The 23,641-nt window shown below is 41.3% G+C and overlaps 1 protein-coding gene and 1 long non-coding RNA gene across 6 annotated transcripts; one reads left to right on the forward strand and one right to left on the reverse strand.

Annotated features, from left to right (window-relative positions):
- Positions 1 to 60: 60 nt before the first annotated feature.
- On the reverse strand, positions 61 to 23,320 carry serinc4 (serine incorporator 4). Of its 5 annotated transcripts, none has more exons than XM_020589979.1 (14): positions 23,178 to 23,320; positions 18,819 to 19,083; positions 18,575 to 18,728; positions 16,207 to 16,374; positions 15,493 to 15,671; positions 13,508 to 13,587; positions 13,119 to 13,212; positions 10,819 to 11,030; positions 9,557 to 9,652; positions 5,863 to 5,989; positions 5,637 to 5,749; positions 4,376 to 4,435; positions 3,370 to 3,523; positions 61 to 3,186 (listed from the first exon to the last, which is right to left on the reverse strand). In XM_020589979.1, exons 2-14 carry the CDS (start codon positions 18,884 to 18,886, stop codon positions 2,979 to 2,981), a joined length of 1,713 nt encoding a protein of 570 aa, XP_020445635.1. In that variant the 5' UTR covers positions 18,887 to 19,083; positions 23,178 to 23,320; the 3' UTR covers positions 61 to 2,978. The 5 variants fall into 5 exon arrangements, with proteins under 5 accessions (XP_020445635.1, XP_020445633.1, XP_020445636.1 ...); XM_020589977.1 differs by having other exon boundaries at positions 4,310 to 4,435; XM_020589980.1 differs by lacking the exon at positions 4,376 to 4,435.
- LOC109954566 (uncharacterized) lies at positions 4,290 to 21,636 on the forward strand. Its single transcript, XR_002274146.1, has 3 exons — positions 4,290 to 4,361; positions 20,775 to 20,871; positions 21,376 to 21,636. It is a non-coding gene; the product is annotated as an uncharacterized LOC109954566 (long non-coding RNA).
- Positions 23,321 to 23,641: the final 321 nt, after the last annotated feature.

Here is a 23,641-nt window from a genome sequence, read left to right on the forward strand (position 1 = left end):
ACTGTGTGTAGATTGATGAGTAAAAAATGAATGGAATTCATTATAAAAATGAGTCTGAAACATAACAAAATGCGGGAAATTTGAAAGAGTCTGAAAACTTTCCATATTCAGTGTGTGTCTGGACATATTCCCTGGTATTAACAGTGAAAGTCTGGTTTTGGTGTCAGTCCCTCAGAATTAAACTGTGAGGCTTTGGGGTCATAATACAAACCTGAAGTATCTTTACATTATGCATGAACCCCAGAGTTTGTGTTTTGAGGAACAGTGGGGAAAATTTTAAAGGAAGCTTTGAAGTGGGAATTTTCATCAAGAAAATCTGCAGTACCTCCAGAACGCTGTGTCCACTGTAGTGAAATGCAACATGTTCAGGTACATTTATCTTAGAAATGTCAGAAAACATTAAAATAATAGAAATAAAAAAGACATTTGCCAAAAACACAAATACTGAACCTCGCACACCAAAGTTTTGAAGGTGGATTTTTTTGTTTAGCTCTAAAGATATCTAACAATGTATTGCTTCACTATGTATTTATATATAAAATTAAGCTAAAATCATAACAGAGTACTTGTGTTACTCTTGTTTTATTTGTCTGTGTATTCGTGTTTATAGTATGTTCATATGAAATATAGGGCATCTTATTGTGTGGCATTGATTAGCTACAAATATACCAAAGCATAAGTTGAGTGTAATTGTTTGCGGTCGACTAACGTCTGTGCCTTTTGTAATGCATCTGAAATGTCACTTTTTGTCTCAAACCTCTTGCACCAAAAAAGTTTCTAAGTGGATGGTAATCACTACCTGTCTCTGAGATATAGTTAACAGAGATGCTCACAAAATCCAACCACTGCAACTTAAATAGGAGTTAAAGCTGAGCACACGTTTGAATGGTTTTTATTGTTAATTCCAACCTGTAGCACACGCTTTGACAGACGGGACTCAGAACAGCAGCATTTATAAGAAAACTGTGTATTTACAAAGCAGCTGTACATCTAAAACAAAGGGAGCACTACTCAGAAGTACAGGTGATATAACTGTATACATATATTTCTGCCACAGTACTTCTGTTAGTCAGTGCAGATGCCCAGCTCAGTTTGTGCACGTCAACATCAGCGTGTTGGGGGCGGGGGCGGTTTCAGATTCACAACACAGTTCACCTCAGCATCTTCTAGACATGACCACCTCATCTGAAGGCATGAGATAGAAAATGCCTTTTTTAGCACTCCTGGTTCGAAATCGAGTAACAGATGCAAAAAGCATCATGTAAACAATCACAACTTTCTATTTAGACATGATTAAGTTTAGAAGTGAATGATGTACTGTAAAGAAACCTGTTCCTCATTGTCAGTCATATGCAAAGTATTTTTGCCCAAATTAAACAGATCTCCTGTTGAACTTTGAAGAACATCATATGTACATTTCAGTTTAGCTGCCTCTGGGTTGTTCTGTTACGCCTCCTGTTGCTGAGCAAACACATATCAATCTTATGAAATGATGCAGAGAAAGTACTGAAAGACAACCTGTGGTCTGTGACACTTCAGGTTTTATTTTAACACATGAACAAATCTCTCTTTGGCTTTGAGTTAGAATAAAGAACCAGTCCCGAAGCTGCATCACTTGCTGTTCTTATTGAATGAAAGGAGGAAATTACATTGGTTCTGCCTGTATGTTTTCTGGATTGTAACTGTTGGCAGTAAGTGAAATAAAGTCCAAGCGATTATTCTGTAATTGCAGCATGACTTCTCCATTCCCTGTGGTTGCAGCACCAGTTTTCAATTTAAAGTTTTGTAAAAATTGGCAGCATTTACACTGGATTTAAGCAATAGTTTGACATTTTAAGCAATACACTTTGCTTTTTTGATGAGAGTAGATTGACACTACTGTCATGTCATGAACTATGAAGCTATAGGCCAGAGCATGAAGACCAGAGATGAGGCACAGCCTGGCTGTGTCAAGAGCTACAGAACACCAACTAAACCTGTATAGTGCAGAGATTAACTCACTCTATCTCCACTTTATAATATGCACAGAAACAGGAATTGACAAGCAACAAGTTGTGGTTTAGCAGGGAGTCATGTACTAAAATCATTCCTCTTCAGATGCAGAGTATTTGCCAAAATGCTGAACTTTTTCTAAGGCTTCTAATATAACAGTTCATTTACTGAACTTGAGAGTGAAATGAGAACCCAGAAGTTCAGTTGACAAAAACTGGAAGACTGGAATTTTTATTTGAGTTTTGGTTGATAAAAATAAAAAAGATGATGCAGGTATTAAGAAAAATTTCACATAGAAACAGTTCTTCCAGTGATTCCACAGATTAAATCACAGAGAGGCCGCCTGTGGTTGAAAAAAGTACATAAAGGATTTCCTCAGATATTTAGTTTACGTCTGTGTTTATTGTTCACATTTTTACCATGGAGCTGTTGTTTGTAAACTACTGAAATGTAGCAACCCGATCTCAGTTTGGACTCGGCCCCCCCGACACTGAGGAAGGTCTGTTCATGAGCTCAACCATCGACTGTCTCAGATCAGATGACAAACAGGGCGTTGCTTTTCCAGGACAGATTGTTTTGTTCATCATTTTAAAAACTTTGAACATTTGCTTTTGTATCAATATTACAACAAATATCTAACATTCCTCTGTTATAATATTAAAAGTCTAAATACTGCCATAAAATACTACATTTAAACTGTAGGACTGTATAAATGTCTCCATCTTTGCATCTACTGACACTGTCATTTCCACATGGTGAGAGCTCACTCCTTATCCCTTTGGCAACTCGCACCACAGTCAAGTCCTCATTAGTGGTTTAATTTCATGTACTGTAGTCGAGCCTTTGTTCTTCACATGTCAACGGAGCACCGAGGCCTCTGACCTCACAGCACTGAGTCTTTGACCCCTGTGAGCTGCAGGGCCCTGCAGGCAGGCTCAGAGTCATTTCACCGTTCATGTCCGCCTCCCTCCTGCCTGGGCGCTGTGTCAGACGCTGACAGAAACATGGCAGGGCGATGCGGAACGCCGTTTTATACGCGAGCGGCGAGGTCTGGCTTCAGACTGACAGCTACACAGAGGGCCCAGCAGCAGCCAGAGGTACAGGATCACACAGGCCCAGCAGGATGACATCTTCACCCAGAAGGTAGACCAGCAGCCATGGGTGAAGGTGGTCTCCAACACTGCTGACTCATAGCTGGGGGAGGATGACACAGTTTAGTGCCAGCATTTTGGTATGCTTCTCCGTAGAAAAGAAAAACCACAATGTTCTCTAAATTAAGCTGAAAGTGACAAAGTGCCATTGTTTAGTTTTATATGCAATAAATGAGAACTAGGTCAGTGTTTAGGTGAAACGTGCTAGATGCAAACCTGGACTAACCTGAACCAGTTAGTGAGGGTCATCATGACATAGAGCGAGGCCAAGAAGAAGACAAAGTGGAAGAAGAAGTAGCTGTAGGCCAATCTCTGGGTCTCGTTGTGAATGACCTTCTGACAGCCTTTAATCTCATCATCAATCTCAAACTCCTCTTCAGCTGGAAAAGACACATTTCATAGTGAGACTCAATGTAACTCCTCCCTGTAGAGAATAAGCACATTCATCCATATGTGTCCTGAAAACCCACTGTGTATATTGCAGTCATCACAAACCTGCCACATTCAGATGCAGAGAGGCCTTTTCTACTGTAGGAACCTACCAACCCCTAACACAATTTATACCCTTGTCCTGAGTTCTGCTGTGTGTATGTATGAACATACACACAGGACAAATGTGAGATCTACAGACTGCAAGAAAATGTTTGTCTCATTAAAGCTGCACCTCCTCTGATAGCCTCTGGACTGGCTCAAAGAACGGTCAGATAAAAGTTTGTCTTTTCCACAGGATGTCATGGTTGCAGCAACAATGGGTATTAACAAAAGATACATAATAATAAAAATAGGTTCCATTTTATTAAAGATGTCATATGAAGTTTCCAAGTTTTAAGACAAAGTAATGTTCATGTCTCCGTTCCTGCTCCAGTCCTGTGCCTGCATCTACATCCACACTGTGGTCTCTGCTACTTCCTGGAAATTCCCCATCCAGCGTCCTGACATCCCTGGATTTTCCCTCCATTCTCAGTCACCTGATGTTCCCCACCCACCTGCTCCCCTAATCACTTCCTGGTCTGTTTCCACATTTTCCTTCCCAGTTGTAGCTTTCAAGCCTTGCCTGCATCTTTCAGCCTGTTTTTGCCTGTCTGTTTGGATCTCCTGCTTGTTTTGGGACTGTTCCTTTTACCTGCTCATCTTGACAGTTTTTTCCTTGTATTGGACTGGATTACCTGTGTCCCTGTCACCAACCCTGCCTGCCTTGTCTTTGTGGATGTGCTTGAGGTAAGCCTGTTCACCATTTTTATCCAAGTGACCCGTCTGTGTGTCTGCGTTTGGATCAGCTCTGATTTTTGATTCTGCAACAAGAAGAACAGGGCACCGACAAGTAGCTGTTAATGGGGACTGTGCTGAAATGAATACAAATATATTGTGACAGTTAACAATGCAAAATTATCACGGGACTTGTTTATAAGAAGGGGCTACAGTGATTATATTTCATGCAAAGCCTTCAGCGGTTTGGTGTGGAGAGACAGTTACTGATCCTTTTCTGTCATTCATTTCTGGAGAGTGTTTAAACTTTTTGTTTTACTGCTTGGTATTTCTGAGTGTTTGTTGGTTTGTCTGTGTTTGTTGATTGCCATTTGTGCGGCGAGGAAAGCCCAGGCGATCGTTATGGGCGTATCACAACCTGTGCATGGTGAATACAAGTTGTTGCCATCAGGGCCAAGGTACAGTACAGGGTGCTGCTGTTGTGGACTAGTCAAACCCAGAGATCTTTCATACCCTCCAGTAAATAAATTCTTGTGAATGATGGTTGTATTAAGCTGCGTAAAGCCTGTCCGTGTTGTGTATGCTCATCTGCGCTGCGTTCATGTGTACATTTGTTGAACAATTGCCACAGACACAACAAGAATTTCCAAAAGGACAAAACACTGAACTGTTCTTTGTTTCCGCGGACATGATAGTTCATGTTCAGCGTTCTTTTTACCAAAACAATGTTTCTGACACATGTGTTCAATGCATTTCCTTCAACATACAACAGTGATACATAGAGCTACTAGATGCTACGCCTAAATTTATATTGCTTTTTCATTTTGTGAAATGTGGTTTGCTAGACTGACAGGAGTCTCAGCCTGTCAGTGTCATGGTGTGTCCAACATCAGCTCAGATGTTCCCCAGAATTGAAATTTTCTGGGCCTGATTACTGCAAACCTGCACATTTCAACAGTTACATTAAAGTCAGTACATTTTTGTGTGGTCAGTGTAAAACCTTTTGATTTCTGACATTACAGTGAGTGATGCTTCTCCTGATCATGCTTTTAGAAAAAACACAATCCATTAACAGTGCAGACAAAGTAAAGTTAGCATAAAGTAAAAACAGATCAACAGTGACAATCCAAGCAGTGCAGGAAACTGAACACTGATGCTGCTTCCTGTTTTCGTCACATTAAAATAAAACAGCAACTTAGTTTTTTTTACTTCTATTTTAATGTTAATGTTAGTGAATGTGTGCTTCTGAGAGGACAGTTGTATAACGTTAAGTGCATCAGTACAAACCTTCCTCTTCCTCGGGGCAGCAGAAGCAGCAGGTGGCTTTCTGGAACTCATAGCGATAAACCTTGATCATCCAAAATGGCCCAAACACCTCTGCCAGATAGGAGGCCTCATTACTGCAGGGACATTGGAGTAATGAGAGAGGGAACACTAATGTTTGTATTGTTTGAGGCGGATGTTGTGGATTATATCCTTATAGTTTTAACTTTTCTGTAGAGAGTGTGTTTACCATGCAAAGAGGACACAGCAGTACATGATGGCAGCTCCGATGATGGCCACAGCATTGCCTTCTTTCTGGATCCCGTCTTGTCCCACACTGGGGTAACAGACGGTCATGTTCATGCCCTGGTACACCACTGAACCACAGAAGAACACAGCACAGTCAGCTTCATTACACCATCACTCAGTTTGCCAATGGTTTATGTCAAGTGTCCTTCTGTGGATGATAATTAATGGCAGTTAGTGACAAATCCAAAAGTGGGGCCAGCACAGAGTTTACAATCAGAATCTGCTCTGTTGGCCAAGTATGTTGAACACACAAGGGGTTTGCCTTTGGTACAGTGGCCACACAAAATATAGAAATAGAAAACAATCCAAACCTACTGTATATAAATAGATGGTTCCTATTATTGTGGTGCAGAGAGCATCTGTTTGGTCTGAAATAAGTCTGTGTACATATTTAACTGATTCTGGAGAAGCAGCAAACATGGGTAAACAGTGCAGTATCGCGGCCCTGCAATAGCTGAGGCATGTCTAAAACTTTTGCTCTTCCTGTCTCCAGCTTGCCCTGGACGTTACAGTATCTGAGATTCAGTTTCCGTGTTTATCAGCAGGTTCACATAGTTCTGCCAGGGAAATGTTCGATGGTCTTTATTTCATTTCCTCTGAAATACTTTCTTTCTTGTAAAAGAGGCTTTGGTTGCACTTCTGGAACTCTCTCTCTTACACACTCACCCTCTGGACACTCTCTGAGGTGAACACAGAGCATTTAAAAATATGTATTGTATGTTCACACATGCATGTGCACGTGCATGTGCACAAGCTGGAACTCCCAGAAACACAAGTATACTCAGAGACCTTAGGCCAATTTTCAGAGGTTTATTTCAGATGGTTCTGAGAGAACTGTTGTGGAAGGAAAAAGACCTGGAGCTCAGTGAAAACACACACGCACATCTACACACACTTGGGTCAAGAATCATCGAGACAGAGAGAGAGAGAGAGAGAGAATTTATCCTGTAGTTTGAGTTGTCTTTTCATGTGCCCCCTAGAGTAATTCTTCCTCTCAGAAACACAAGGATTACCTTTGGTGTGTGTTTGGGTTTTTAGCCAGGTGAGTGGGGACAGTTGGGTCGCTCCTCGCACCTTCAAAGGGCTATGACTTGGCTGTAGAGTCAGGTTTAGGTTACGTTAGGGTTAGATGCTTGGCTGTGATGGTTAAGGGTAGGGATAGAATATGTCAGTTAGTGTCCTCACTACTATAGAAAGATAACTGTGTGTTGGGGGGGGGCTCTTTTAGGGGACAAAAAGTCAGTCCCCATAAAAGAAATCATACGTTGTACATTGGGGTTTTAGGGGTTGGAGGTGTAGTGGTTATGTGTCGGGCTCAGTCTCCAGGAGGTGACTGTCATGTCCTCTGAAGTGTTGGAAACATGACTCTGTCATAGTGAGGTCATAAGAATAATGGTGTGGCTCCTGGGGACATGCAAACAAAGACCTAAGAAGACTTAACAAAGTGGGGTTTCATTGTCTAACACCCACAGACCACACAGACACATCATGTTACCATGGGAGGTGAAGAGCCCCTGAACCAGAGCAGCTGAGGCTGGAAACCAGGCAACAGGAGGTGGGCATTAAATAATATGGAGCCTTGTGTTGTGTGTCTGTGTGCGGTTCACAGTCTGTGTTGAAAAGGTGTTTCTGTAACAGATTCAGAGTGCATATTTGCTCAACAAGTTGCTACAATGTCCTGCACTGCCCCAGGACTCTCACACACCTACTGTACACACTCATACAGTATATATACTGTACACACACACACACACACACACCTATAACACGCCTCTGTTCTAGCAGATGTTGTACACAAAAGAAACCATGAAATACAGCTCAGTTGAATACCTTTATTCAACTGGTCATTTTCTAATATTACAGAGCAGGAGAAAACACTAGTGACAAGAAAAACTAATGGCACTGTTTACAGTTTTCTGCATAAATTGGTCATGAAATGTGATCTGATCTTCACCAAAGTCTCAAACATCAACAAACGTGTATACTTGCCCTAAAACCTTTGTCACTTTCCTGTATAGAGACAGTGGTGACTGTCCAGTCTGAGCCCACCACTGCCATGGTGCTGGTTTGTTATAAACCACAGCTGAAGTCAGTCTGCATCCTTACTGAAACCACCTACTCCTGGTTTCATGGCAAAAAAGGATCCTGCAACACACTTCTTCTGTTTCTCTGTTTTTGGTATGTTGCATGTTTTTGCCAAAATGTGCAAAAATATTTCAGTTTGTCTTTAGCACAGGTGGCTGTTTCCATCCCTTGCACACTGGTCAAAAACAGAAACTAGCTAGATTTGTAGCCATGTCCTGAAGCTGCTGTGAATCCAAGTTGACTGCAGCTGCCATCCTGCACAGTGTTTCACACTGCACTGCCTGATGCTCTCATAGCCACTTCTAGCCAACAGTGTTGGTTTATTCTGTTGCTGAGATTAGAGTGTGCAGCAGTGATGCCAGATCTTCAAAGGCTTTAATGGGAGTTAAAGTGAAATTCTTGCAGCATGATCATGTTCCAAAAGGTCGTTTTCTAGTTCATTAATAAACATGCTTCAGCTGCAGAGCTCTGAGGAGGGTCAGACAAGGTGCCACAGAGGAGGACTTTATTTAGCCATACAGTATGTTGGTGCAGCATTTTGTTCAAGTTTTCTGCATTGGAAAAAGGACTGAAAAATTGTCCAACAAACAATGAATTAGGGGGCACTTTAGAATTCATTTGCTGTGTGTTTTTCCCTTTAACCTCTTATTCTACCCGACCTTTCCTCAGTTGTATAAACAGATTGTTAGTTAACTGGCAGGGCTGAAGAATGTAATGCACTTAATCTGTTCAACAAAGCGAGCTGTGTCAGAGCACATGTAATGATGCTGCCAGACTGTGCTCCTGTTATTATGTTGTCAATGGATCCACGAGGAATGTGAAACAAATATCCTTCAGTGTGCCCCCACCACAGGCCACCAGCCCAGCAGACAGCATGTCGGAGCACATTTCATCCCAGATTATCTGTGTGCATGAGTGTGTACATCTATGTTTACATGTGTGCCAGTTATAGGTGTAAATCCCAGACAAGAGCCCTCTGACACGCCACTGCGCTGATGCCTCAGTCACGTAGAGGTTCTTTGTTTTACCTGGCGCCAGCAGCTGAGTCATTATGGAAAAGTAAAGGCAAGTTATGGGTGATTTTACTATACATGTGTGGTTGGAGCTTTTCAGTATTGTCTCAGTAGGAATGATGAGGTTTAACCAAACAAACTCTGATAAAGCTTACATTAGGATTTTATCTTGTGATGAAATAAAAGAGTAAGCTTTTGTTTCATCTAATCCAGTATTCCCACATTCACAAACAAACTGAAAGTAGCCAATCACTGTAATAACTCCTCTATTCCACACTGTCTATGAAGAGTCATGCTCTCAAAAAGCTGTTGTTATGGACAAGACTCCTGCACAAAGAGGAATGCATGGGAGGTGGAATGCAGGTACAGTATGAGCGCTTCTTTCTCCAATTGCCTGTACCATATGTTTCAAGTTTAATCAACATACAGAGAAGAGCCTTGAATAATCCTCCGCAGTATTTGGCTTCATGCTAAAGGGTTCAGTGTTTACACAGGACAGACACACAATACTGTACTGGGTCTGGCTGGTTAACATACCTTTCTCTGGCGGGCGGCTGGACAGAGCAGAGAAAGTGAGGTACATGACGTAACAGCTGATGATGGAGGCCTGGAGGAGTCCTGAGCGAGGCTGCTCTGCAGAGACACAGGGTCAGGGTCAGAAACTGTCCTGCCCCCCAAAACCACGGGCCCTTGGGCCCAGACATGTGCAAGGCTCCCCACCCCCACAAGTAGAAGCAAGACTCCCAGACTGAAATAGAGTTTTGTGTCTGTAGTCATGGTTGTTTTACTTTGTTGTTTTGTGTCTTTGTGGTCATTTTGTCTCAGTTTAATCATTTTATATTTAGTTGTGGCCACTTGTTTTGTGACTTTCTGTTGTTTTGTTGTTGTTTTGCATCTCATTGCGACTGTTTTATATCTATTTTTAGTAATTTTGTGTTTATTTGTTGTTGACTGACTTTTCAACAAGTGTTAACTATCATTTCATACACAGGGGCCCCCCGACATCTCGGGCCCCTGGGCCTGTGCCCAGGAGGCCTGTTCACTAATCCATCCATGCCCAAAACACACACAAACAGCAGACGGTGGCAGGAAGTATTAACATCTCTTACTCAAAAACAGTATTAATCATAAAAAGTACTCGTGTTTAAAGTGCTGATAGTGACACAAATTGTAACAGAAGAGCTGTTTCTTTAAGTGTTAAGTTATTGCTGTGTTAATCAGGGTCTCTATATTTAGTCAGAACTCAGTAATTTATCAGCAGTTTATTTTGTTATTCTAAACTGATAAACACGCTCTAATAAAGGTAAACTGAAACTGCAAACAGCAGGTTGTAATGACATGGTAAAGTCCCATTATTTTTTGTTCCTTGAATTTACATTTGCATATATATGATTTTTTTGCAGATTTGTGAAACGGATATGAACAGTATATAAATGCAAAACCATAATGTGTAAAATATAAAAACTATTTTCATCCATCAGATCATTGTGGTGGGTTAAAAAGTTTCCCTCTGAATTATAATCTAGGAAAATTGTATAAATTCTCACAAAATGGGGGAAAAGTGCCAGTACCTTCATTTGTACTTGGTTACTTCTCACTCGTGTGAGCAGCTGTATGTCTCGATGATAAAACCAGGACATGTGCAAACAACGTTTGGATTTTAAACTGATAATATTATCTTACATCTAATTATTATCTGCAGCAGTGCTGGTTTCCACAGAGGGATGTTTGCATGAGATAAGTGAAATGTCACTGCTGAGAATTGATGACAGACGTGCAAGTGTGTTTCATCAACTCACTCTGTTTCACACATGGTGTGACGGCAATGAAGGACATGAGGCCGCACAGTCCCAGGTTGATCCACAGCAGGGCTTTGTTGAAGTGGCAGGCGATGGGGTGTGTGTAGTACTTGTACATGAAGGCGAAGGCCATGGTGGCGATGGTGTAGAAGAAGAGGGTGGCGCACGTCACTGCCAGGTACCAGCGCTTGTTTTCTGCTGCTCCGGTCAACCTGCCAGCAACACAGAGAGTTTCAGCCTCGCTCTACCTGGATGCTGCATGTGTCACACAGAGGTTTAGAATAATCTTATATGTTTTGTTTGGCATTGCAAAAAATTGCTCTAAATTAATTTAGTCACAGTTTTAGGCCACAAGTCAAGTTACGAGTTATTTATAGTGCAAAATTCATCTCAGAGTCAGTGGGTTGAATCTTTTGTGGTCAGAAGTGATTCAGACATTTCACATCAAATCCAGCTTATGCACCAAATTCCAGGTGCTTCTGCAGCGTAGGTCGAGGGTAGAAGTCCAGTGTGTTTTTCATTGTCAGTGATCTCAACTTGCACTGTAAAACACTATAATAAATAAAGAGTACTGAATGTGGATGCTGAGGAGTTATAGGAAAAAATAAGCCATTTATTGGAGTTTTTCTGTGACGGGGTGGTGCAGAAGCTTGTGCTAACTAGGGCTTTTGTGGGGTAATCTTGTGACCCGCAAACCCAGAAGAGAGAGAGAGATGGTCTGGTTTCAGGGGGAGGTGGATAAAAAATCCAGACCACTATAACAGGAATACGACTATTTTTAGTTGTCTTTGCCTTGGGAAAGCTCCTGAATGAATAGATCCTCTTAGTTACAGCTCTGCAGAGTTCAGAGACTGACGGCACAATGGCAACAGCTGGACAGTAAATAACATCTGGCACAAGCTGGCTGTCAGGGAACCGGTTGGCTAAATGAATGAGGACACGACAGGAAAGACACAGAGGGAAAACCCTAGCAAACATGCTAATGTAAGAAAGAAGTGGGAAAACAAACCAGTAGGAAAGAAAAAGAGAAATAAAGCAGAAAATTAGCAGCAAACAATGAAGCATTCACTGAGTTGTCAGTTTATTAGGAACACCTGTTGATTCACATGTGTGAACACAAACTGAATATGATTACCTTCAAGAAGGAGGATTTATTGCAGCACGCTTGGATTAGGCTGATTCAGTTTGAGACAACTGTTCCTAATAAACTGGCACCTGAGTGTATGAAGTCATACTGCCGTTTATCAGATGTACGACTACCAGCTGACCAGTAACATCCAGTCATATCCCTGCAGGTGTGCAGTGAGGCCATTCACCTTGGCACAGTTCTGCTGATACTGTCATGCCGACGCCCCAGCTGCCATCCCAGCCTCCTCCCTGCGTGTTAGGTCTTTGGTATTATTGACTTTATAGAAAACATTTAAACAATCAGTCGACTAATCACAGCAGAAAATTATTCAGCAGTTACTTTAATAATTGCTGCTCAGATTCTTTGAGTTTCCTTTCTGCCACCATTTGCTATAAATCCTCAACTGGTTCTGAAATGAATGGACATTAAAATTTGAAAAGTGCAGAAAAGGTTCACTGTAGAACAGATTTCAGCTACCAAACTGCGTCCGAGCAACCAAAGTGAGAGCCAGTGGAAAAAGTTGAACTGTCTTTGGGACAGATGTTAGTGAAGCTGGTCGGTGTGATTTACACAGCTCCGCTGGACTGAAGGTGGATACGTCATAACCAGTGTGAAACAGAGACTCCAGATGTGACCCAGGCTGCAGTTTGAGTGTGTGTGTGTGTGTGTGTAAGATGCTGCTTAAATAACACATTGCTGTTCTGTGAAAACCATGGGACTCCAAAATGACAACTTATGATTTTAGTTTTGTGATGATGCATTTCTCTTTCAGGTAAACAAATTCAGTTTTATAAATTAATTAGAATGGCTTTTTTGTTGTTGTTTTTAGCCTTTGTTTGCGAATGCACAATAGAGAGATGACGGCCAACAGGGCTTCTCCAGTGGTTTATGGGATTTTATGAACTGTACTGGTGGTGCAGTGGTTAGCACTGTTGCCTCACAGCAAAAAGGTTCCAGGTTCAAATCGGGGCCTTTCTGTGTGTGTTTACATGTTCTCTCCCACACTCCACGGACCTGCAGGTTAGGTTGGCTGGTGACTCTAAAGACACCTTTAGAATGTGAGTGGTTGTCTGTCTTCTGTCCAACCCTCCACAGGATAATGGATGCACAGTGATACTATGACAATATAAAACCTACACACACTCTGATATAATTTGACCTTCTCACTCACCAGTTCTTGTTCCAGGTGTGTGCAAAAGCTGTAATGAGGATGAGCTGAATGAGAATGAAGGCAAATCCTCCCACCACACCAACATAATGCCAAGCTAGGAGAGAAAGATGCAACATTGATTTATGTCAGGGAACTGATATAGAAAGGCAGGCAGAGAAAGAGAGTGAGCTGCAATTCATAAATCAGCTCTGATATCAGATTTATTGTTCCCAAACAAATGAAATGAAGCTTCAGAGATTTATGATTCAGTCACTCACAGCCGTGAGCTGACCTGAAGCAGACCTCTGCTGCCCTCCAGCAGGAGTCACAGAGAGGTGCAGCATCTCCCCTATTTCATTCATTCGCAGTGAGAAGTCATTTTCAGACAGATAAAAAACTGAGCTGCTCACCATGCAGGAAGGACTCTGTAGGGATGAAGAAGGCAGCGGTGCACATCCCGAGCAGGGTGATGAACTTCAAGAACCAGAAGCTAAATGAGAGACAGAGAGAAGGTTTTTGAAGGCTAAACATTAACTGAAGCCTACGATACACTGTGTGAACAATATGTACTGTAGTTCTCTAAAAGCTCTGCATGGTTCCTGTGCTTTGTTTTACTGAGACTGCTTTTCCCTGCATGTGACAAACTTGTTTTTGGAAAGTGCATTTTCTACAAATCACATACTTTTTATATTTCTATTTTGCACTGTGTAAAAAGTTTGAATGCATTGATCCTACACATTCATTTTTATAAGGTATAAATTGAATGCACTCTGCATTAAATGTGGTCAGTTACTATTTTGAAGTAAGGTAGCTGCATATAAACAATGTTAGCTTGACAAAGGTGATCGCACACTTGTTCACTGTGATGGATCAGACACCTCAGGCCAGTTATAACTGTGACTGGAAATAGCAAAAATGCAAAGTAAGGAGCTAAAACTTGCAAACACACTGGTATGTTCTTTAATATATATAATTAACTATGGATAAGTGTGGAGTGAAAGAGCCGTGTAAAAAAAGCAATGTTGCCGTACACACTGCCACATGCACTGTAATTTACAGTATCAGGTCAGTGGTGCTGCAGCCCACTCTCTGTAACCACTGTATGTTTCTGTCAGGTTTCTAAAGGGCCTATGTCTTTATTGACTGTTCTGTTTGAAAGTGAGTAAATATGGGACCTCGGACCTTTGCCAAATTCCTGCTTCTAACAATGATTTAACTGTAAGTACAGTGGCTTCAGTGACTATTGTGTTGTAGATTTACATTCTGAATGGATCAAATTGCCATTTCTATCCATCAATCTACATGTGTTAAGAATCTGTTTAGTAAATTTATTTAAAATTAGAAGAGTAGGGGGGTAAACAGTGTCTGTTTATTTCCTTTGATTTTAGCCATGGAACATTCTATTGTCTCCTGTCACCTTCTACAGGGCTTTGAAACAGTTGGAGATCCAAACCCACAAAATGATCAGTGGTGTACAGTTTGCACATGACAGCAGATTTTATTCAAACCTCCCTTCAAACAGTGTCTATGCCCATGTGACTCTCTCTGGTCTCCAAGGTTTCAGCAGGGTCACTCCCAGACACCCCCACCCCGCCTCCATCCCCAGAGCTCATAGCTGGAACCTTTGCCACAGGTTCTGAACCCTTTAAGTGCAGCACTGATAAGAGCTGTAGCTGAACCTGTTCAGTCCTAATCCGAGCTACAACAACAAAGCTTTAAATAGCCCAGGAGGCCAGGTCAGGTGAGCAGACTGCTGAGGCAACTCAATAGAGTTCACTACAGAGGTGTGGAAACCGAGCTCAGGTCCAGGTCCATAAGGTCTTTGTATCTTAGTTGTAACTTCGCAGAGAATTTCTTTTTCCTTTACAGATGTATTGTTTGTGCTGCAGGAGTAAATGTGAGCAAATACTGTTTTCTCTAGATTTGCTGTTAATTATTCTTGTGGTATATTTGGGATTTTGACATTGCAAAGATGGAGGAAGGAGGTGATCAGTTCTTTCTTTCTGATTGTCTGACTGTCTAAAAGATCAATAAAAAAACTGCAAATTTGTGATGACAGACAGTTGTTTCTATTCACAATGGATTGTGCTATTTAATGCCTTGTTTCATCTTTGAACACTGCGCTGAGCTCATGTGCACATAAAATATCAAACATCCTGGATTTGAAAATCTAAAATAGAAGAAGTGAAGCATTCATGATCTTTTTTTCTTTTTTTTACATCTGTGAAAAACCAACAAACTGTTTTTTCCCCCTCCAGATAATTAATTTATCTAGTTCTGGCAGTTTCAGTAATTACATCCATAATCCACATCATTTTCATGTTTACCAAAAGGCATTCGGTTGATTGGCCACAGACTTGGTTCAGAATAAACCTGTAAACTCTGCAGCACTGACCCGTTGTGTATGAGCGCTCTGGAGTCCTGACTGGACTTCACGTCTATGAGGAACATCGCCATCATCAAGTAGAAACAGGAAGTGCCAAAGCAGACTCTGTAGACCGCTGAGTAGCCGACCAGCATCTCACAGTGGCCCCCACCATGCGCCTGGTCACACACCATGTTGAAAAAAGGCACCTGAAACACATAAACACAAATTCATACTGGCAATTATGCATAATGCTTCCTGATTCATACAGTAGTTATGTAAAGCCAATGACTGATGACGGTATAGAGTAGGATTTTCTATCTTTACTATTAACTGTGTCTGAGCTGTTTAACATTCTTTCAGTTCTGCTGGCTGGCATATCTGTGACCCTGCAGCCAATCCCAGTCTTGGAGTAAAAGAGGATTAAAGAGCTGAACTCATTTTCTGCTTTTTAATTGTGTGTTTTCATAGCAAGTTGCAATTGTCTAGTGAGAGATTAGTGGCTGCTAGCTTTATATTTCAGTCTGTTTCTTTGATTTGTGGTAAGGTTTTGTTAACTCATCTCCTAGCAGCTTCACAGGGTCAGTGACTATTCTGACTGTCCTGTTTCCACAATCACCATCAGTCTCAACATGTAGTCACAGCTCCTCATGCACAAGTGTGTGTCAAATGAGAAGAAATGAATAGATACTAGCCTGCTGCTCTGCACTAAATATGGCACGGAGAAAAAGATCTAATACTTACTTTTTCCCTGACGAGCTCTGAGATGGTGCGGGACAGCATGAGGCAGGAGACGGTGCAGCTCATGATGTGGAAGAGAGTGTACATCACCCTTGTGCTAGTGGAAGATTTGGTCGGAGGACAGAAGGCACAGCAGAGCGAGCAGGGAGCCGGTCCACAGCAGCAGCATATCTGAGGAGGAGAGGACGGCAGCAGCTCAGCATCCAAACATACGAGCAAACGCAACGCACTAAGGACAAAGTGTAAAAGTTGATTCGTTTGGAGGACATATTGAAAAGAAGCCTAGAGTAACAGCTAAAGGCTGAAAGGAACTCCTAGGAGATGGTTAACATCTCAGTTCAGGAGTCTACTGCTACTCTCAGAAAACCCATCACTGCACACCTGAAGTTTGCCAAAGGAAGTAACTCTCCAGACTGACTCTCCAGAGCACTGCTGGGAAAAAGCTCCGTGGACTGACGAAATCAAGACTGAACTGTTTTGGAAGAACAGGGAAAAGGAAACTGCACACCAGCACAAAAACATCAGCCCAACAGTGAAGTACGATGGAGGGAGCATCATAACACAGGGCTGCCTTGCTCTGGACCAGGATAGCTGCCATCACCAAGGGAAAAAAGAATTCCCAGGGTTATGAAGGTATCTTCCAGGATAATGTCAGGGTGGCTGTCCACCAGCTGAAGTTCAGTAGGAGCTGGTGATGCAGGACAATGACCCTGAACATGGAAGTAAATATACCTTGTGGAGTGGTTCATTCAGAGCCCAGACCTTAGGCCAAAGAAGAATAAGCTCAGAGAGAGTTCACACCAGGCAATGTGGCTGAGCTGCTCTGTAGAAAGAATGGCCCAAAACGCCTCCTGAATGTTGCTGTCAAAGGAGGTTCCACGGACATTTCCACCAATTCTCTGAAAGTTTAATGGATGTGTCGGTATAGCTCATGTTTCATTTGGGGACAACTGGACGTAGGTCCATAACGTCTGATACTTCAGCAAGCTCAGCAGATTACAGTCTGGGGGTTATCTGCATTTTCAGGGTCACTATAAGATGAACGTAGCAGTGGAAACCTCAGTTCTAACATGTGAGAATTAGTGACATAAAAGAGGATGCAAAACAAAACTCACTCCTGGATAAATAATAAGGACCAACCCTAGAAGTGATTAGAGTTTGGCTGAAAAGGGTCAAAGGTTAAGGTCACAAAAAATAATGAAAAAAAAAATCGCGAAAATTCCAATCTTTAACATGCAGCAAAATTTAAAATGTTCATATCTCTATCAAAAGTTATCAAAATCATTAGAAATTTGACACACACGTAGGGTGGCAATGATTCTCAATCTGACGGACATTTAAAGTTAACATTGAAAACCCAATTAACCGCATATTTTCTGCCATAACTTAAACGTAAAACAAAGATAGAACCCTAAGATGTTCAGGTAAGATGCACAGTGGATCAAAGATGATCCGGATCTGATTTTAGGACACATGTTATATTGTTATATTTTTTACAATGGGCCCATTTGCGTGAGCAGATGTTGTGCCTTGGCGGAGGCGCACATGCATTCGTAAAAAGTTACAGGGGATTTATTTTTGGAACTTAAATAAAATTTGTTCCTTCCATCAGGCATTACAGAATAAAATTTTTAAAGTAATTATTACTTTCATTTTGGTTTTATGTTTAGATTCAACATATCATCTTCATAAATTTTTATATAGTCAGTATTGTTTTACATCACTTATATTATTTTATTTTACATTAACTACATCTATTACAGCTGCATGTACTTGGTGGATAAAGTTTCTGATTCTAATTTTGATTTCTATCATCCAAGTACTGCAAAATCTGAAAAGCTATGTAGGCCAAACACACCATGTTATTGCTGTACAGCTGGACTAACTTCCAGCTGAAAAAAACAAAAACTTGTGCATTGCTGTTTTACATCCAAGTATAATAAGTTTATAAAAGATGATTCATCACAATTTAACTTCCCAACATTGCAAATTGTTACAAAATAGCTTCACTTCAAAGCTATGATATGAAAATGCTGTTTCATTAGTAATAATAATCCAGTAATTTAACACTGAAAGAGACCGTTCTGCACAACATATACTTACTTCAGTAGCAGGACATGTAATGCTAATACATAAGATATGTGACTATGTCTTCCACCACTAAATGGACATCTTGATAAGACAAATCTCACGCTATTTCAGAGGCATTTCAAGTAATCAGTTCCCTCTACCAGTATTATTATTAATTCATTCAGCTCCAGAAAATGACTAAAAATCTGCTTTTGTCTTAAAATCAATACTAATCTGACACTAAACTAACCCTGAAAACTCCAAACTCTAGCTGCAGTTGCTGCCGCTCCCCAGCTCTCACCTGATAGGCCACCATGTTGAGGAAGTAGTTGTAGAAACCACTGCGGTTCATCCTCTGAGAGGCCGACATTGTGTCTCTAAACTGCTTTTCATCAGCCACCACTGCTCTACATTTGGCCATGAACATCCGGCACAAGCGACTTTTCTCAGCACACCTGCAAAGATGGCATCTTCAAATCCTCAGAGGCCAGGACATAACTCCTAACAGGACTGTGAGAAAATGAAAACATGAGGAGGAAACAGACCAACAGGTTGTCCACACAGTCCTCTCTGCTGGATCAGCAGAACGTCTCCTCCTGCTGGTCTCCTGCATCTGAGAGCCTCAGCATAAGCGCCACTTCAGCTGCTTTCAGTCCAGCCTCAAAGTGGAACAAGTTGGTTTTTTGCCCATATCCTGGTTGCTTTGGCTCTGCGGCTGTGCTGGGTGCTGCCAGAAAAGGGAGAGCTGCTGCCAAATGCCCAGTGTCCTCCCCCCGCCGTCCTCCCCCTGTCGTACTCGGCCAGATTAGTCTGTGAGAGGAGGAGGGGATGAGGAGGAGGACAAGGTAAACAGGGACCGTGTGTCCATCTGTCCTTCCTTCCCTTCCCCCAGCGCTGAACAAGCCCCACAGCACAACAGCACTGGGTGATACTTATGTTTGATTCATGTTTATAAAATTAAACAATAACCCTGTGTGATTTCTGACACTTCTCAGCCTCCTGCCCTACCAGACGCCATCTGGGTCTGAGTCTGTGTGTCACTTGCAGAAAGAGGCCATGTCCATAATCGCAACAAGTCCTCATGGCTGCATTATGACACAAAAACACTGATGTGGGACAGAGCTGCCGGATTCAGCAAAGGCAGGATGCATCACGGTCCACAGCTTCATAATCAACAGGCCAGTGGACTTTTGGGGAAGCACTAATGGAGGCTAAAAGGCACCAGGCATAAAATCAAAACTTTGTTGCAGTTCATATTTTAGTCACTTTTACTGTGTTTTGTCAACCTCTAATTAAAATCAACTAGCCGAGAGCAGTGGAAACTGTAATAAACTGGCATGGCTGTCTGCTGCTTGAGGATGTTTCCAGCTCCAGAGTTCTACACTTTCAGATATTTGCAACCTTTCATGTGTTTAGGTTTGTCTTTGCTTTAGCTTCTGGTAAGTCTGACACCAGGAGGACTCCTGGACAAAGCAATTTCAGGGTGGTGTAAAAAGCACAGAGTGCCTGAGGAGAGAGTCAGATTAGATTTGTGTTAGTGTGCAGGGTGGAGCATCGGGATAATCCTGGTGTTGTTCAGCCCTCCTCCCAGGCACGATGACCTTCACCAGCCTGGACAGAACATTCGCCGCAGGCGCGCTTCACTGTCCAGTCAAAATGCACGATTTTTTAGGCATTGCTTCTCACCTGGTGCAACAAATTGCAATTTGGTGCAGTTTGGTGTGTGTGACACACCAAACTTTAATTTCTGCTGTTTCTGGCTGGTGGATTATAAAGGACCAGTGTCAATCTGAAATTAAACTACTCACTGTATCTGTTCTGATGTTGATGGTTTGAATAAAAAAATAAGTAGGTAACATGTTATCCCACAGGTCTGGTAATTCCAGTTTATTTCCAGATAATTTCCTGGATAATTCACACTCCTTTACATTTGTGAAATTGCACTCTTAGCTTCATTTTATTTATTTGACAACTGTGGCTACTTTTAAGATTAAGATTTTACATATAAACCATGATCATCTTATAAATTATTATACATTGTTATGTCTGTGCAGATTCTCAGTCATCCAGGTCATAGTAAGCTGAAAAAAAAACTTGAGGGTGAGAGTCAAAGACAGGTAACGACTGTCAATCAATACTGGGCTATAACGACTCATTGTTGGCCTTCAAAGGACTGAAACACCACAGAGGGGGATAAATATCTCCGGCTCAACACCAGTCAGTCAGAACTGATGAAGCCTCTTGGATGAGAGGTGAAATGTCTTCAAGCTAGAAATCTAGTCCAGTTGATTTTTTTCTAAGTTTTTTTCAGCTATGCATTGTTATGTTTCAGTTGTGTGACTTGTATAAGTTCCAGCATTTCTCCTCTAAGCCTCTGGTTTCATTTTATCATGTGGGGTCTGAAAAAATTCACAAGAAAAGAGTAAACAAAGTACCAGAGTGATTATAGCAGAACTTTATCTTCATGCCTTTCCTCTCCTATTAATCTCATGACCCCATAGATTTGTCTTGTGACCTCCTGGAGGGATCTGAGCCGTAATTTGGGACCCGCAGGACTACACAACCTGACTATAAGCTTCACCTCCAGCAGCTACAATGGTAAGATGCATCAGTAATCTAATATTCTAATATATAACAATATTTCAGTCACAGGGGCCCTTTTTTGCAGAACAACTACTTTTACCTTTGACATGTAAGGACATTTTTTGATAACAGGCCTCTACTTTAGTATTGTTGTATTGCTGCTTTTGCTCCTTTTACTACAACTTAATATCTTCCAAACTGTCTAACACATATACCTCAGCTGTACCTTGTGTTTTGTGCTCATTAAAAAGTATCAGCATGCTAACGTTGTGGGCGGTCTGGTGCAGTGACACGTCTGTAACCCTTAGCTCAAACACTGAACACTGAGCTCTTGACATGAAGATGCTGTGTATGATGGATTCATGTGCTGTTCGTAATTTCTGAAACTGCAGAAAGTTAAAGAAGGGTAAAGAGAATAAGACAGACTATGCATTTGAACTTTGCATTTACAGTAGATAGTTGTCTCATAAACATGTTCTCCTAAAAAATATTGTTTGTTTCATATTTCCTGTCCAGCAGGTCAAACTTTCATCAGGGACTCCTGACTGTGGAACAGCTCATCAGTCGCATCCTCCGGTCCTGCCCAGAGCTTATGGGAAGACATATACAAAATATGGAGTACATCATTCAGTTTTTGTTTTGTTAGCTCTAATTTTGTACTTATGGAGTAAATGCCAAGAGAAATGGTGGACAAAGGAGATGAGTATATGTTTAAAAAATATTAAGAGTGAGCCCTTTGAAAAAATAATTACAGGTAAAATGAGCTTTTACAACAAAAGACATCTTCTAAAGTTTAAAAACGATCATTGTTTCACATAATATCCCTAATCTCTGTCTGTCTAAAAAATGCCTGGGTGCCCCTTTCACTCTCAGACAATTGATGCTGTCTTGTGGGAGAGGAGGAAGTGCCAGAGAGAGCAAACAAAAACAAATTAGCAGATGCAAATCGTCGCTTGATTGAAGGCGCTCAATCTATGGGTTCAATAGCCTTGTGCAATAACAGCTGGCTGAATCCCAACTTCTTTTAAAAGACAGAGACAAGAAAATGATCCATTCATTGATCATTTAAGGCTCTTTTGAGCCAAACTCTCAGGTAATTGTGTTTTGACCAGTATTTTCTTTTCAACCTGTTTTACATGTAGGTAAATTAAAAGCAGGGAGTTGTAAATGATCCCCTTGTATCTGCATAAGGATGATCCTTCCCACGGAAAACAATGAACTCATTCATAACTGCAGCATGACTGAGTGCTAAACCTGCTAATACGGTGAGGAATCAGACTGGGGACAGATCAGTAATATCGGCCCTGACCTCATTCTTAAATTGACATATTAATGGCTGAAGTTTGGTGGAGAATGGAAAGAAGCTCGTGTTTTTATTGTTCTGACACCAAAACCTGATGTTTAATGTTGTCATTTTGGTTACACAGTTTTGTTGGTTGGTTATTGTATGATTATTACCCTATATGGTCAAAAGTATGTGGACAGCCTGGTCTGCATACTCTGTCTTGTGTACTTTTGTTTTGGGGCTGCTTTACCTTAGTTCCAATTAAGGGATATGGTTGGGAACAGTGGTTTAGTGACTTGCAATCGCTTAAAATAATTTACTGAATTTACTGATTACTTAATCAACAGAAAAATAATTGGTAACTATTTTTATGACAAATTATTGGTTTAAGTCGTTTTACTCAAAAATGCTATAGATCTTGTCGTTCCCACAGAAATGTGAGAATTTACTGCTTCTTTTGGGCTTTAACATTATAGTAGGCCCAAACTTTATATCTCTGGGCTGTTGGCCAGAAAAAAAAACTTAGTCTGAGCTTGGTGTTTCTAATGAACTGACTACTGAGTGTAAAATGTTGTAGAAACTTTTATGCGGTAATTACATTGAGAAAAGAGGCTGAAATATGCTGAGATTTTAGTTTGTGCAGACTTTCTTATGCCTCTTAAACACTGTTATTTAGCCTATCTACTGCAGATACTTGTGTTTACTTGATTCAGTTCTTTGTACAGCCAGGACATGCATGTGTTAAAAGAAGAACAGGGTCCACTGAGGCTGCATACTTGTCGCTAAGATGTTCATGCTATGGCACTGGTGTTAGCCTATATTTGACCTGTTAGTCTTCCACCTTGGTGTTGTGCTGAAATCTCCTTTTCTTCAAGATAATTTTTCCAGACTGTAGTAAACTCTTTCACATGCATATGCCTGCCTTTTTATGTTCTAGCCCTTAGTACCCTGATAATATTTTCTAAAAGACATCTGTCATACTTTTGTATTCTGCATGTTCACCATAAGCCAACTGTTGCATCCTGCAGAGTCTCACCTGACCCCTGTCTTGACATCATGACCCTGAGAGCTCCACACAGTCAGACAGCTGCCAGTCATAGAGCAGGATAAAGGGGTTGATGTGACAACAGTGACATCTCTCCGGCCTAGTGGTCATTTCTTCAACTGTTCATGACCAAAAACAAATCCTGAAGGATGAAACCAAAGCAGAGAGCACTGATGTGGTTTGCCATCCTGCTCTGGGTTGAAACTCAACTCAATTCAACTCAACTTTATTTATATAGCGCTTTACCACAGCACAGCTGACCAAAGCACTTAACATATCACACAAATATAAAAAACAACACATAAAAAGCTCTAAACAATAATTTAGACACTAACACTACAAACAGAGTCTCATTCCTGGTCAAACGCCAATGAATACAAGTAGGTCTTCAAATAAGACTTAGAAGTAGACAGTGAGGGGGCCTGCCTAATATAAAGCGGCAAGGCATTCCACAG

This window comes from Monopterus albus, unplaced genomic scaffold (genome assembly GCF_001952655.1).
Source record: "Monopterus albus unplaced genomic scaffold, M_albus_1.0 scaffold10.1, whole genome shotgun sequence".
In the NCBI taxonomy this organism is placed as follows: Eukaryota; Metazoa; Chordata; class Actinopteri; order Synbranchiformes; family Synbranchidae; genus Monopterus; species Monopterus albus.